This window comes from Onychostoma macrolepis, chromosome 08 (genome assembly GCF_012432095.1).
Source record: "Onychostoma macrolepis isolate SWU-2019 chromosome 08, ASM1243209v1, whole genome shotgun sequence".
NCBI classification, from domain to species: Eukaryota; Metazoa; Chordata; class Actinopteri; order Cypriniformes; family Cyprinidae; genus Onychostoma; species Onychostoma macrolepis.
In genome coordinates, this window is record NC_081162.1 from 3,134,863 (window position 1) to 3,149,399 (window position 14,537).

At 36.2% G+C, this 14,537-nt stretch overlaps 1 protein-coding gene across 8 annotated transcripts in view; it reads right to left on the reverse strand.

The window, feature by feature from the left end:
* plch2a (phospholipase C, eta 2a) overlaps window positions 1-14,537 on the reverse strand; it is a 142,967-nt gene that overhangs the window by 43,892 nt on the left and 84,538 nt on the right. For 2 of the 8 annotated variants that reach the window (XM_058784807.1, XM_058784815.1), the window contains exon 1: window positions 3,864-4,125. The exons of the other annotated variants lie outside the window; for them this stretch is intronic. In XM_058784807.1, coding sequence (XP_058640790.1) covers window positions 3,864-4,110 — 247 coding nt within the window. In that variant the 5' untranslated portion in view covers window positions 4,111-4,125. Of the gene's footprint in view, window positions 1-3,863; window positions 4,126-14,537 lie in introns of those variants that run through there. 8 annotated transcript variants of the gene reach the window in all.

A 14,537-nucleotide genomic window follows, 5' to 3' on the forward strand; every position in this document is an offset into this window, starting at 1 on the left:
TGCCTTCTGAGTAAAACAGGACATTTATGAAGCAAAAATTAAGAACGGAATTTTTTTTTAGCATTCGGAAAAACACTCCATACCAGAACTGAGCTGAATGCATTTTAGTTTAACTTAAAAAAAATAAAAATTAAATAAAAATTAAATAAATAAATGTTAACTGAAATAAAATGTAAAAAAATGCATAAAAGTTGCATATTTCTCATATTCATTCAGTTTAAGTTGACGTAAAATAACTAAAACTAAATAAATTAAAGCTGAATGCTGAAACTTAATAAAAATGAATTACTAAATCTTTAACTAAATTTAAAATGGAAAATATAAAAACTCAAAATATTAACAAAAGCTATAAGAGTATACAGTATATTATACTACAATTAGCTTTGCCATAATAGTACTCTATTCAACAATACTAAAATAATGGCATATTGTCATTTGCATTAATGTTAAGTTGCACTGAATCTGTTAACTATAGGTATTTTTTCAAAGGCAACATTTCTAAATGGCAGCCTTAAAGAATGCCTATATAGCTTTTTGACACTGTTTTTTGGCCTCGGCTCATTTCAGAGATTGAGCAACGGACAAACCTTTCTTTCTACATGATTAATTGATTAATCATTCACAATAAGACCAGGAATCTGCATTAAGAGAGTAAATTGCGACATTTTGGATTTCATGTTGACTTTAAGGCACCCCCCAAAAAAGTAATAAACTCAAGAGTAACAGAAAACAGTTCATGATATGAAGAGGGTTCTTTGATTAACACAAGGCGATAAAGAACATTTATTTTAAGAATATGGAAATGGAACCTGCAACCTTTGTGGATAATTTGCCAGTTAAACCTTTAACTAGAATACAAAAGTTCTGTGATACAGTGCCAGCTTAATGCGCCGTGAAATTCAGTAGTTTTTCGTTGATATGCTCGCAAGAGCAGTGGTCTTTTAAATTGATCTGATCCCTATTGCTGAATACACAGCAGGACGTTTAGAATCAATAGGGGTTAAGCTGAACCGCTTTTTGATTGCTTGAACAGTGGACACCAAAAAAAAAGAGAGAAAGCTTTACTGAATGTGTCCCATGTTGTGCAAAAGCAGTCTAACGCAAGAGTTTCCCATTTGGTACCTCATCAAAAATACTCCTCTAGTGGGTCTGAAATGGTTGCTATGGAAACCAGGTTCATGGTTGAAGCGTTCAAGAAACCTGAATGGAAATTTAAAAACAAAATGACTAGTCGTGTTGCTCATTGACCAGCTTGAATACTAACATAATCGAGTTGGCTCAAGAGCGTTGTTGGCAACAAGACGCTACAACTGTTTTCAGTTAAGTCAACGACACCAAAGGAACTGCAGTGATTGGTGGCGTTTAAGCCTGTTTACCAGAGGAGATCCTCTAACGGTGCCATGCAGCAGGTCAAAGGGACTCGTCTGCAGGATGTGTGCCAGACAGAAGTAAGGTAAACCTCTCACGCAGCATCCATCAGGGAATTAAAGCTTAAAGGGATTGCCCATATGTCAGCCCCTGTACAAACAGGTGCCTTTCCATCATGACAAACTAAAGAAATCAGCCTTCTTGACGTCTCAATGCATTGATGAAGTCAAAAGTCACACCGGTACACTGTAAACAACCAAGAAAGAGTTTTGGAGAGCAAGTAAATGTAAGTTATATTTTATGACAGCAATGACATTCAGTTGCTATTTCTTTGTTGCCAAGCATCTGTCAATTTTACAAGCCTCACAGTTGACTTATAGATTTGCAGATTGCGTGATATTTTAAGTATTTAACACAAAATTACACAAGGTAACAAATTCTAAAACATTTTTGAAAATAAACACTTTTATTTTATTTTATTTTAGTGGCTCTAGTGGAAGTGCTGGTTTATTGAAGAAGAAATGCTTTTTATTTATTTTATTTTAGTTTAGATAACATGACCATACTTATAGCAGTAATTCATTATACTGTATATTCAAACAAACTAGTCTGGCAGTAGAACTTCGATTTAGCAAGGAAACACAGGTATACATTTCAACCTAATATAACATATTGCCATTTTTTTATTAATAAACCAAGAGAAATTGCAACTGAACTTCACAGCTAGTGATCAGCATGCATTTAATAAAAATAATAATAATAATAAAATAAATAAAAAAATCATTATTTCATAATTTTTTTTGTGTTCAACAGAAATAATCATGTAAGTTTTGAGCAACATGAGGATGACAGAAATATCAGTTTAAAAGATGCTTCTGTGGAATGTGTGACTCCATCGGACTGATCAAATTTAGACATTAATAGGTGATTTTAGAGGAAAACTATGTGCAGTTGAACTATCAAAGATGTTTTTTAGAAGTTGTATTAAAGTCACAGTGTTTTCTGTGCTCACACACTCAAAGCGCGCACAGAGAATCACATTTCAGAAAGCATGTAAACACAGAATTCAGTTCTCTTTCACATCACCTTGCGCTTAAACAGACCCATTTCATCAAGTATTTTCATAAGCACAGTGGGTTATGTCTTAAGTGAAGTGAATGTAAACAGAAAGAAATCGGATGTATTTCATTATATTGGATCAGTGCATTTGGTCTGAAAACATATTAAGCTGTAACAAAGATTAATCTATATTTAATTCATACAGTGAACACTATACATTTTTTTACACTTAATTAGTACCTTTCTGTATCTGAGTACTACTCTTAGACCTTATATTATTTAAATTTTGTTCTATTCTATTTATTTATGCTTGGAATTTGCATATTTTTTTCCGTTTTATATATATATATATATATATATATATATATATATATATTACTAAGTGTTTACTTGTCATTAATAATGTTTGATTTTTTATTTTATTTTTTTAGTTAGGCTAGTAGTTTTTGCTGTGGTATCAAAGAAGTACATATAGTGTTTGTCTGTTTGTAAAAATGATCCGATCACAACTCAAAAATCTCAACCATGAGTTTTGTGATCTGTTTAATCCCATCCAATACCCATACGTACGGTCTTGGCTACTTGAGAGCAAGTGCACAAGACAGGAATTAAGTGTGTAAGACTGTGCCAGGTCTGCAAAATGCCAAAGTTCAGCGCCCTTAATGCACACTATATCCACAATATTTCTAATACCACTTTTGAGCAGTGGATGAAGCTAAGCGTATCCCATCATTCATCATGTTCAGGATCTCGTGCCCTGAAATTGTCGGGTTGAAGAAAAAAATTCCACTTTAAGGTAAATTAATTAGATACAGTATAACATATAATTTGGCAGTAAAATGTGAAGTGTTGCACATTTCAATGATGCAGAGATGAGTATGTGTATTTTGCAAAACATTAGAAGCACCACAATTAAATTGTTTTGTTCGTTCCACAGGGACATTTAGAAGTTTTTATTAAAAACATTACTTACAGCTTTACAACACAGTTGTCCCATCAGGTAATCAAAAGTTCTGCACACACTTATAGCCTCATCTGCACACTTGGGCCAAATGCAATAGGTCATACAAACAGACAAGTGGTCAAGTGCAAAGACTGCAAGAGTGGTTACTGGGACAGGCTACATCGACACCAAACCAGATCAGTGACAAAAACATAAAATTGCTTTAAAAAGCAATGTATTAAACATAAGCCTATCACTTGCCTTGATGTATGGGCCAGAGTGTCTATATAATAGCATTTTTCTGATTTATAGGGGAATTAAAAAAGCAAAATCAAAATCTTGCTAAATACCCTCTGGAATAATCTTTCAAAGACATGTCAGTTCACAAAATGACTTTTGAAATCCACTAAACTGAAAAAAAAAAATCAGTAAGTTTATTTAAAAACAAAGATGGTAAGAATAAATCAATTTATCCAGGTTTTTTGACTCTTACCAAATAAGCCTAGCTTCCATTTGGATCCGTACACAGAACTATCCCCCGTCCAAAAGAATCCCGCCAGGAGCCGTGACAGGGTCAGTTTGTGGAGAGCTTTAGAGCAGGCGGCTGCCATCACTGAGTTTGCCACTCGGGCTGAAGGTGTTGCCGGCTTAGTAGCAAGCGCGGGCTTCATCTGGGGCGCTAATGTTGGGGGCATCACGACAGAAGTGACCGAACTGGCAGGCAGCACGGCGGCGCACATCGCTCTGTTGTTGCCAACTTACTAGTAGATTCCTTGATTTCTTTCTTGCACTTTGCTTCCTCTGATTCCTGCCCTTACAATCGCTCTGTCAAGCAAAGCTCTGGGCAAACCTCCATCCAACACTGTTTCACGAGCAAATCTAATGTCAAGAACATAAAAAAACAATACGTCCAAACCCGAAGGATTTGAAGGATAGTCTTGCAGACATCAGAACAGTTTTAGCATCCTCAGTCCAGGCTGGAGCTGTCTTTCTGATGCCGTACTAGTAAAGATGCTAACTTATTGACTGTGTAACACCTGTCAAGCCGACACTTAAATCCCCTCAGAACTGTAATCCAGGCCTGGGGGATTTAGGTAGCTTATTGCGCACAGAACCACAGCACAAACACAGAGGAAGAGAGAGAGAGAGAGTTCATTCCATTTATCAGCTCTTCCTATAATCATAAAAGCATCTACATGATTGTTTTCTAACCACTGAACTTCAAAGTAATGGTGTAATGCAATTGCATTTGCTCATAAACAGGAAGATCATTCAGGTTTTTAGTGGTTCTAGCTAAAGCAAGCATCACTACCATTATTGCTCATATTATATGAATAAATTCTTAACCCTGACTATTAAGATTTGATATGCAGCTCTTTCAGCATAATTTGAGCTACAGGCATGAATGATACCTCAAATAATCCAGACTGTTGAGGAGGGGTGTGCTGTAACCTTTCTAAGAAATTTGATTTATAATATTAAAATGGGGAAAGTAAAACAAGCACAAAAAAGTTGTACATGGATATTCTAGGTAAAATAATAAACTATATATATTTTTACACTATTAAAAACAATCAATACAATATTGCATTGAATAATTAATAATCAATTTAATGTTATATTTATTGAAACCTAGCATAAAACCTAGCACATTTCAGCGGTCACTCTTTATTTTAAGGTGCAATTTTCATTATTAACTATGTATTAACTATGATTTTTGCCTCAATAAACTCCTAATCTGCTGCTTATTAATAGTTAGTAAGGTAGTTGTTAAGTTTAATTATGGGGCAGGATCAAGGGATCTAAAATATGATCATGCAGATTGAAAGTACACTTAAAATATATGTAGGCCTAAATTTAAGATTTATGTTTGAGAATTTATGTATTATGAATTTGATTTTTTGTTGTTATTCATAATTACTCTACCTCTTAACCCATCTAAACCTAACCAGACCACCAAACCTGCCCCTAACCTTAACTGTATCCCATCTCAATAGCAGCAAGTTTTTTGCAAATCAACATGAACACAATAAGTAAACTTTACCAAAAATTCATTATATTTGACACACATATAGTAATTAAAGTGAAATGATTTAAGGTGATGCATATTTGTCAGTTAAACATAAATGAAACTGGTGATATTCTTTTAAATACACAATAAACAGGTTTATATATGTATTATCAATCAATACAACAGAAAACTAGAATTATAACAGTCCAAACACTACATACATATAACATATAACATACATTTTATTGAACTTATATTGTTTGTTCCACACTCATATTTTAACCATGTTCATACATTTTAATGAAAATGTTTTCACAATTAACACTTTTATGTTGATTTGGAAACAAATGTGAACAAATGCATTTTGAAAATATGATTATTTAAATAAAATAGATGCATATAGTTAATAATAACCTGTTCCATTTTCTTTTTTTACCAGCTATTTTACCAGTTTATTACCTGTTTCATTCATGCATGACAGTCAAATATGCACCACATTAAGTTTATTACTGTGTAATCCAAATGGAGGGACATTTTTTTATAAGCAATTCAAATAAAAAAAATCTTAAATTTAGGCCTGTTAATTACTTCATTGCTACGCACTTCTCAGTTACCTCCCCGCCAATCCCACAAGACACGTTTTATTTTTCACAACCAGTTTTTTGACGAGGCACTGCCAAAATAATGACAAAGAAACCCAACAAGCAAGAAGAGCACTGTTGTACAATGCAATATACATGACTTACTTGTCATTATAAATCAATTTTATTAACCACGTGTCAGTGAGCGTTGGACATTAAAACCATGTGGTCATAAAATAATCTATTACAAGTAAACCACCTCCTGAACTGAGAGACAACTAAAAAGACTAAAGATATTGTACTTTAACCTTTTATACTGGAGCTACATTACATTAAATGCTAATTAGGTTCAAACATGGTTGTTTCATGAACAGTGTGCATATTATACTTTCAGTCAGCTTTTAAAGGATAACTATAATATCTACCTAATGTTTTTTAATTATATATATATATATATATATATATGATGCATAAATCTGTAATAAAGTGATAAATAATAACAGTACCTACTGTAATGTGCCAATGTACCGTCCCATACTGATCCTAATGGAAATCGCTCAAGCTGAGTGCTGTTGCTATGGTTACCTCCTCAGTCTAACACAACTTTACATCACAAGCATTGATTTAGAGCCAGGTAGTGTACTGTAGGTAGCTCAGGTAACGCATGTGTTAGCGAGATGGGGGGTTTTGTTTTTCCTGGCTCTGTGTTTGGAACAAAAGTACATGACGAACGTGTGCTCCGTCACCTAAAGGTTAATTAGTTTTTTTTTCTAAAGGATCTGTACTGTCTACAGTGAAAACGCAGAACACATTTAAGGAAATGATCTACAGTAGGCTTTTCTGATAGGTGAAAAGGAGAAAGAAGCCTTACTGTCCAAAGATTTCCTCAGGCAGAGGAAATTATACTGCGGCACTGATTGTCTTGCATTTTAAAAAAGCTTGAAAGCAAAATGATTTGAATTCATTATGTGTGCCAGAGAAAATGCTAAAAGATAATTAGAAAATACATTTCATACATGAAAATTGCTGGTTGAAAAAGTCACTGCATAATGGTCCTGCATGTAGAAATTTCCATTGACAGGTTGCCGGTCAAAGGAAAAGCAGAGGTCATGCTGTGATAGCAAATGCCTGGTCTAAAGTACAGCGTCAGTGCTCTGTATGCCTGAATTTCCTGCTATGTATTAAATGCTCAACCCCAGACTGCACCTGAGAAACCTTTACACCCACGAGCACATGGCTGCCTACTGTGGTCAATCTGAAGGTCAAGATGGGGTCAGCAAAGGCACTGTCTGTCTTCAAAAGCAGAATAATTTTCAACATAGTTTTCGTCAACAACATTTTTTCACTGGTGAAAACGAGACGATAAATAAATAAAACCAGTTATGAATGATAAAAAGCATGCTGAAAATCTATTGACATTTTCATCAATTAATGAAAAATGTTAGGGAGGGACAATTTGGAAAGAGATCCAATCAGAACTAGTCTCCTGCGTGGTAGGAAGGTTAGATACGAACATTTGAATTGTAACATACTAATCTACCTGGCAGGACATAAATTAGCATACATTTGCTGCATGTCTCAAAAACATTCAGAAATGTTAATGTCTGGGGGGAAAAAAGAAGAGAAAAATGGATGAATTTGAATAACTTTGGTACTGTGCACACACACCTGAACCGCACACACAGAAAGCTGCATCTCTGACAGTGTATGAGTACTGAATTGAGTTCTCTTTCCCAAACTATCCCTCTTGATTGGACAAATACACAGAAAAGTGTCAAAATGTCAATTTTGATGAGTATTCATGTGAACATACTGGGTTGTATCTTAAAGGGATAGTTCACCCAAAAATGAAAATTTGATGTTTATCTGCTTACCCCCAGGGCATCCAAAATGTGGGTGACTTTGTTTCTTCAGTAGAACACAAATGAAGATTTATAACTCAAACGGTTGCAGTCTGTCAGTCATATAATGTCAGTCAATGGAACTCACGGCTTTGAGAGAAAAAAAAAAAAAACTTACACAGACTAAACCAAATTAAACCCTGTGGCTTGTGACAATACATTAAGGTCTAAAGACACGAAACGAACGGGCTGTGCAAGAAACTGAACAGTATTTATATCGTTTTTTCCCTCTGATCCGCCGCCCGGTCTAACTGTCCTGAGCTCGTTCACAACAGCCGGCGCCTGACGCGGCTTTAATAAGCATTAATGTGTTTAATTTATACAAATAAATATGTCTGCTTTAAAGAATTAAGAATGTTGTTTGCAAGTTGTTATAAAGAAAGCATATATAAAATGTTCTTGTTTTTGTTTAATTAATGTGCTTACATTTAATTTTAAGATAAATAAAGATGTTATATGTCACCACAGTTAAATCTGTGTCTGTATTGCATAATCAAACCTTATTATTCATATTAACAGGCTAATACAGGGGTCGGCAAGTAAGTTTGGCATCGGGCCAAAAAAATATTTCGCCACTGGATGGCAGGCCAGAACATAGTCAAAGGATAATTTAAGAAATTAATTGATTAAAAATGCAACTAGAATTGCCTGTGACAGACTGTTACAGTGTATTTTGTAACTGGTAGTGAGCTGTTTCTCTGTGTTAAATCCTGTAGTAGGCCAGTCATTAACAAAAAGCCACATTTGTGTGGCAGTGTCCGGCAGAGTATGTGAGCGGAGTGGAGTCTCAACAATTTCCTCTCCGCACTCCGAGTATTTAATAATCACTCTGCTCCAGCTCCCAGTAGCCCCTCACTGCAGAGCAAAGATCCAGGGGGCGGGGTTGGATCCACATCTAGGGGTTGGAGATTGGTAGGTTTAAGGGATCAGGGGGTGGAGACGGGTAGGTTTAGGTAAATGTAAGGTGGGAGGGGTTGGATCTAGATCCAACCACACCCCCTGGATCTTGTGTTCTGCAGTGAGGACCATCTCCCAGCTCCGCTCCGGGTTCATCATTTCCCGCTCGCTGATATCAGAAACACCGCTCCACAGCTACATATTTCAGTAGGTTTGAAATATCACTTCTGTTCGTAACGTATATTAAAAAATAAAATAAATGAAATAACAGGAGAGTTTCAAAGTGGCTTATTGGAACACTAGTGTGTAAACTTTTTTCATTCCACATGACAAGCTAATAACATGGTTGTCAGCATTAAAAGGTATAATTACTGTTTTTTTGTGGTGCAAATTTAGTTTATGATGAAAGTAACAGTAGGTTTTCATCAGTTATTTTTACCTACGGATCGATGCATTTCTTACAGATTTCTGCTCATTTGAAATCGGATACAGATGAAGTAGTGCAGTAGTACCGGTAGAAACAAGTGCTACTTGTTTAAATCATGCTTTCAGCTGAAAATATTCAATATCTACAAGGAACAAACAAATTCCTTGAGAACTATCATAGCCTTAACATTCTTTCTGATTTGAGTGATCATTCTCTATCAAACTAGCTAAATATGTTTAACGTGAATTCTTGCTAAATGTACAGTTATGTTATGGGCTGTTGGCATGATTTGTACTCGTGATGGAGTGGAGATGGAGCGTTCTTGGAGAGAGTGAAAACCACGATGCTCCGACTTTTAAAAAATGCGCTCCTCGCTCCAGTCAAAATCACATCGCTCCACTCACATACTCTGATTGTGAGTAACTGTTGCTGTCATGACAGATCTATTTCAGAACCAGCCGCTATCAAAATAATCTGGCTGCGGGTGATTCCTGGCGGGTCAGTTTTGGCCCGCGGGCCGCCTGTTGCTGACCACTGGGCTAATATAAATAGAATGTTTTCTCTAGGAGTATGAGCTTGGCAATTTTAGAGAATTTCTTAATTAATTTATTACAATTTAACTAAACCATATAGACTTTTTGAACTCTTATGATATTTAGTCAGCTAAAACTAGACTAGACCAAACAATACAGATTCAGTTTTACAGCTGAAATTGAAGTTACTACACAATTTATTAAATTTGCAACATTAACACTATTTTCCTGTTTATTTATGTAAAGCTGCTTTGAAACAATCTGTTCTGTACAAAGTGTTACATAAATAAAAGTAACTTGACAACCTTTACATTACCTTGAAATGTTTTTTTTATAACATCTTAAACAACTGGGGCATCAGTCAGTGCTTTTTTTCAAAGGCAATACAGGGTTTTGATATGTTGGTCCCGCTTGTAACAGTGGTTTAAAAAAGTGGGTCAGTCATGCACAAACAGACATCTACAGTATAGCTTAAACAAACTACTGAACTGTTGCTGGATAGCTTTAGCTGACCAGTCTTTCATGGTTGAGCTTTTGTATCCTCTCTGCAGAATCCCCAGTGTGAATGTCATGCTGCACTGGACGCATCTGTCCAACATCCCTTTTAGAAAAGTTGCTTTTAAATTCCAGCAGGAGTTCCCACAACTTAATCCCAGATCCAAGTTCTCAGTTTCTTTGCTAGATTTTCCTGTCCCTCAATAAGAAGAGATATTTATTTCTGACGTGTATACTTGATGTTAAACAGGGGGCCATTCAACATGTAAGGGACGTTCAACACAGAGGTGGTGTGGTGTAGTGGTAAAACCGGCTGCTAGAGGTTCCTTGTTTGATTCCACAAGAAGGAAGCCATGAGCCATCTCCAGCAAGACACTCAACTCTAGGATGCTCCAGGGGATTTTTCCCCTACAAAAAGTCTGTCAGTCTATGGTGAAAGTCTGCATTTTTCCTAACAAAAAGTAAATGTTTTGGTACGAATCTGTGAGACAGACAGACCTGAGAGGCTAGAGGAGTAGCTCAGATGCCTCTGCAGATTCAAGCTGGCATGTTGCTGAACAACATTAGCAAGGGGAACAGATGTGAAAGGGCCATTGTGACAGCAAGGCCATCCTCATAGATGCATGCTGGCATTATGTGCCCAATGGAAAGTCCAGACTCAGGATACGGGGTTCTGCGGGACTCTTGAAGGAATTAGTCATTTGGAAGCTCACCTTCAACAAATTGGACATATGGGTGTCTAGTTAAACAATCAATGTTGTTTGCCAACATATGCTGTGGCTAGTGCCATGCCGCCTTCGCCCATTACCCTATTCTGAGTGCAAGATCCAACTGCACACATTGTCTAAAATGAACGAGACTGAAGTGTGAAAAGGAGAAGAAATCCCTCATCAGCGACCATCTGGCTTAGGTGGGTCTTCTGGTCTTCTCCAGAAATATTCACTCGCCAGCAAGCTAATGAGACATTTTGTCTGCTTCTGTCTCATCCCTTCAAATCATCCTGGGAAGAAATTACTTATGAGTCTAGAAATGTGAGGTGTTTATATGATGTTGATATGAGAAAAAAAAAAAAAAAAAGGTTGGTCAATTTCATATTTCACTTACAACAGAAAGCCCTTGGGCAACAAAATGAAGAGCAACAGATACACGGTCACACTTTATGTTAGGTGGCCTTAACTACTTTGTACTAACATTAAATATCTACAAGACTATGGATTTACTGTGTACCTACATGTTGTTCTAGAAAATTCTTGGATTTATTGTTAATGAGTTTGAGGTATGGTTAGGTTTAATAGTAAGGGAAGGGTTAGGGTTAGGGTTAGGATTATAAGGGTTAGAGTTAGGTTTAGGAGTAAGGGTAAGGTTGGGATTAAGATTAGTATTAGAGTAAGGCTTGGGGCTAAAGTTAACTGTGTAAATATTTCAACATTTATGTACATAGTAATTATATTGTATCAAATGATTAGTAGTTAAGGCCACCTAATATAACGTGTGACTAGAATCACATGCAGTATGCATTTTATTATTGTTGCACCTTCAGAAAATGATGGAAAATTACTTTTATTTCTTGGCAAGCAACAGTACAAAAAAATCATCCAAACTATTCCTACCACATACTGTATAAATATTCTGGCATGAATCTCTAATCAGCACGTCCCCAATTCAAACAGTTGCCGCTTATGAACAATCCTGTGTTTCCCACTGGTAATTATGACATTGTGGTTTATGAGGCATTCATCTCGTAAATGTGATCGTTCTGACATGACTTGAAGCCAGCGTTATCTTTGCATGATGTTTTAGTGCAGTATTTCACAATCCTGCTCCTGGTTCTGCCCGCAGCACAGCACATCCCTGTCTAACACACCTATTGCAACTCATGAGCTCATTAGTAGAGTTCTTAATGGCCTGAATGGGCTACGTCAGATTAGTAAAATACCTCAAATGAGCAGCGCTGAGACGCCCCCAGGAACAGAACTTAGAAACACTGTTCTATGGTCCAGAATGGAGGACTTTTATTGGGCTACCAACTTCCTTTTCATTCTGATGCCAAAAGATATTAACACAAGATGTGGGACAGGTTGGGATAAGAGTTTCTGAATGTGTGGCTAATGTAACCCAGAGGTGTCCAAACCTGCTCCTGGAGCGCCACTGTCCTGCAGAGTTTCCAGCCAACCCCAACACACTTGCTTGAAAGTTTCTAGTGGGTCTGAGAGCCTGATTAACTGGATCAGGTGGGATTAGCTAGAGTTGGAGCTAAACTCTGCAGGACAGTGGCCCTCCAGGAACAGATTTAGACATTCTTGGTATAGCTATTACACAAAATCACAAAGTACTAGAGATGCCAAAGTTGCACACTGCTCTAAAACCTCCGAAGCAACTAAATAGGTAAACAACAAATTGCATACCAGAGTGACTTATTTACATATAAATAACTTTGTTTATTGTTATTGTATTGAAATGAATCACTTTGGTCATTTTATTGTGAAATGTTTACTTTAAATTAAATATGGATAAAAATGCCAGTCCATTGACAGCCTATCAAATTGATTTAGACTTGGAATATAGTGCAAGTCTGCTTTGAGCTGCTTTTATGACTCTTTCATGATGGTTTTTGGTTATATTTTTGTCCTTTGATAGACGTGATCACAATGAACTATTGTTGTATGGATGAAGCTGCATGAAGATTGTTCCAAAATATAACATTTATATGCTTTTTGATGTTTATGCTCCAAAGAAAAAAATAAATAGCAAAGCAAATAATAACAACATTTTCCTTTTTGGGAGCATTAACCCTTTAAGTTTATCATGCACGTCACTGCAATGCATTTATAGCAATAATAACCTACTGAGAACAATGAATACAGCAGTTGATCTGTACACTGTATAATTATGACATAAATAGCTACTGACTAACCAATGAAAGCCATTAGTGGTCATCTCAACAGCATACAGTAATTTCATACAGTCATTATTTATTTGGTCTCAAGATAACTAATTAGCTTTCAGCTAGAACCACTTTCTTAAACATAATGATTCAAAATCTTAATGATGAAATAATAAAATGGTAGTGTCAATCAAATGTGTAGCCTGTTCAGCAATTACAACTGTGTTGATGCTTTACTCGCCTAAATTATCTATTGTGATGGTGGATAATTGTTCTGTGTTGACTATGTTGTTAAGAAAGTTACTGGACACAACGTTTTTAAGTTAATTTGTTGGAGCAAATTATTTTAGCATGCTTCTACAAGTCTGAGCTTTTACCGTGGCTCATGTTTCATGGAAATCATACCCAAGCGCTTCACATCACAAGTGCAATGCTGTACCAGGTGCACTACTGAGCAAATTTACCATGTCAGAAAAGCCATAAATATGGAACTGGCTATATGATCCTCAAAAAATGTAGGTCGAGACACATTTTTCCAATTTTTAATAGACTCTCTCTAGAGAAATGAAACAGTGTGTGATGCACAGGAAATGGATTTCTTGAGTACTTATGTTTTGGAAAGAAACCCTTTGCTAATGGATTACATAATTACCCATTATCGGCCATGTATGTTTGAACAATGTATTTCAAGCTGTTTAAATATTCATAATTTTGAAAGAGATTTTTCTATATCAAGTCGAAATACAGGGTCAAAATCTATAGAGCCTAAGTTGTTTTGTTATGTCTATAACACACTGGCATTATTTTACTGTAGTTTACTGTTCTCTATAGAATATAGAATTCATTGAAAAATAAATAAAATCATTTAGAGGGTTCTGAATTAGGTATTTAAGACATTGTATAAAACCACTGCTAGCGTAGTTGGAGTTTTGACTCAAAACTTTATACTGTACTTACAAATATATACACTAACCCCTGTGACAACTTCCTTGTGTGACAACTAGCCCTGGTCTTCTTAATATATTTATATGCTTTGTTGAAAGATTAACCCTCCTTCAGTTTGCATGTATTGAGCTTGTGTTCTATCCTTTTCAAAAGCAAGCAGGCCTGTTTTGATTATCACTAATTGTATCCCAGATGAAAGAGAAATCACATAGCTCTTCCCCTTACACACACACACTCACACCCCTCACAGGAAACACTCCTGTTGGATCACAAGCGTCAAAAGCGGCGCAGAGAGGGCAGCCTCCAGTGTGGAGAGAAAGGGAGTCTGAATGAACAGATGGCGACACAGGGGAAAGGATACGGTGCCCTGCTGGTAAACTTTCCCCGGGCGAAGGCTAGGGTTGGGAGGGGGCTCAAATGTTCTGGCTTAGCTAATCCTGTGCCTATAGACGACACTGACTGCTCTTACTGAAATGATGAACTAACCCTGTCA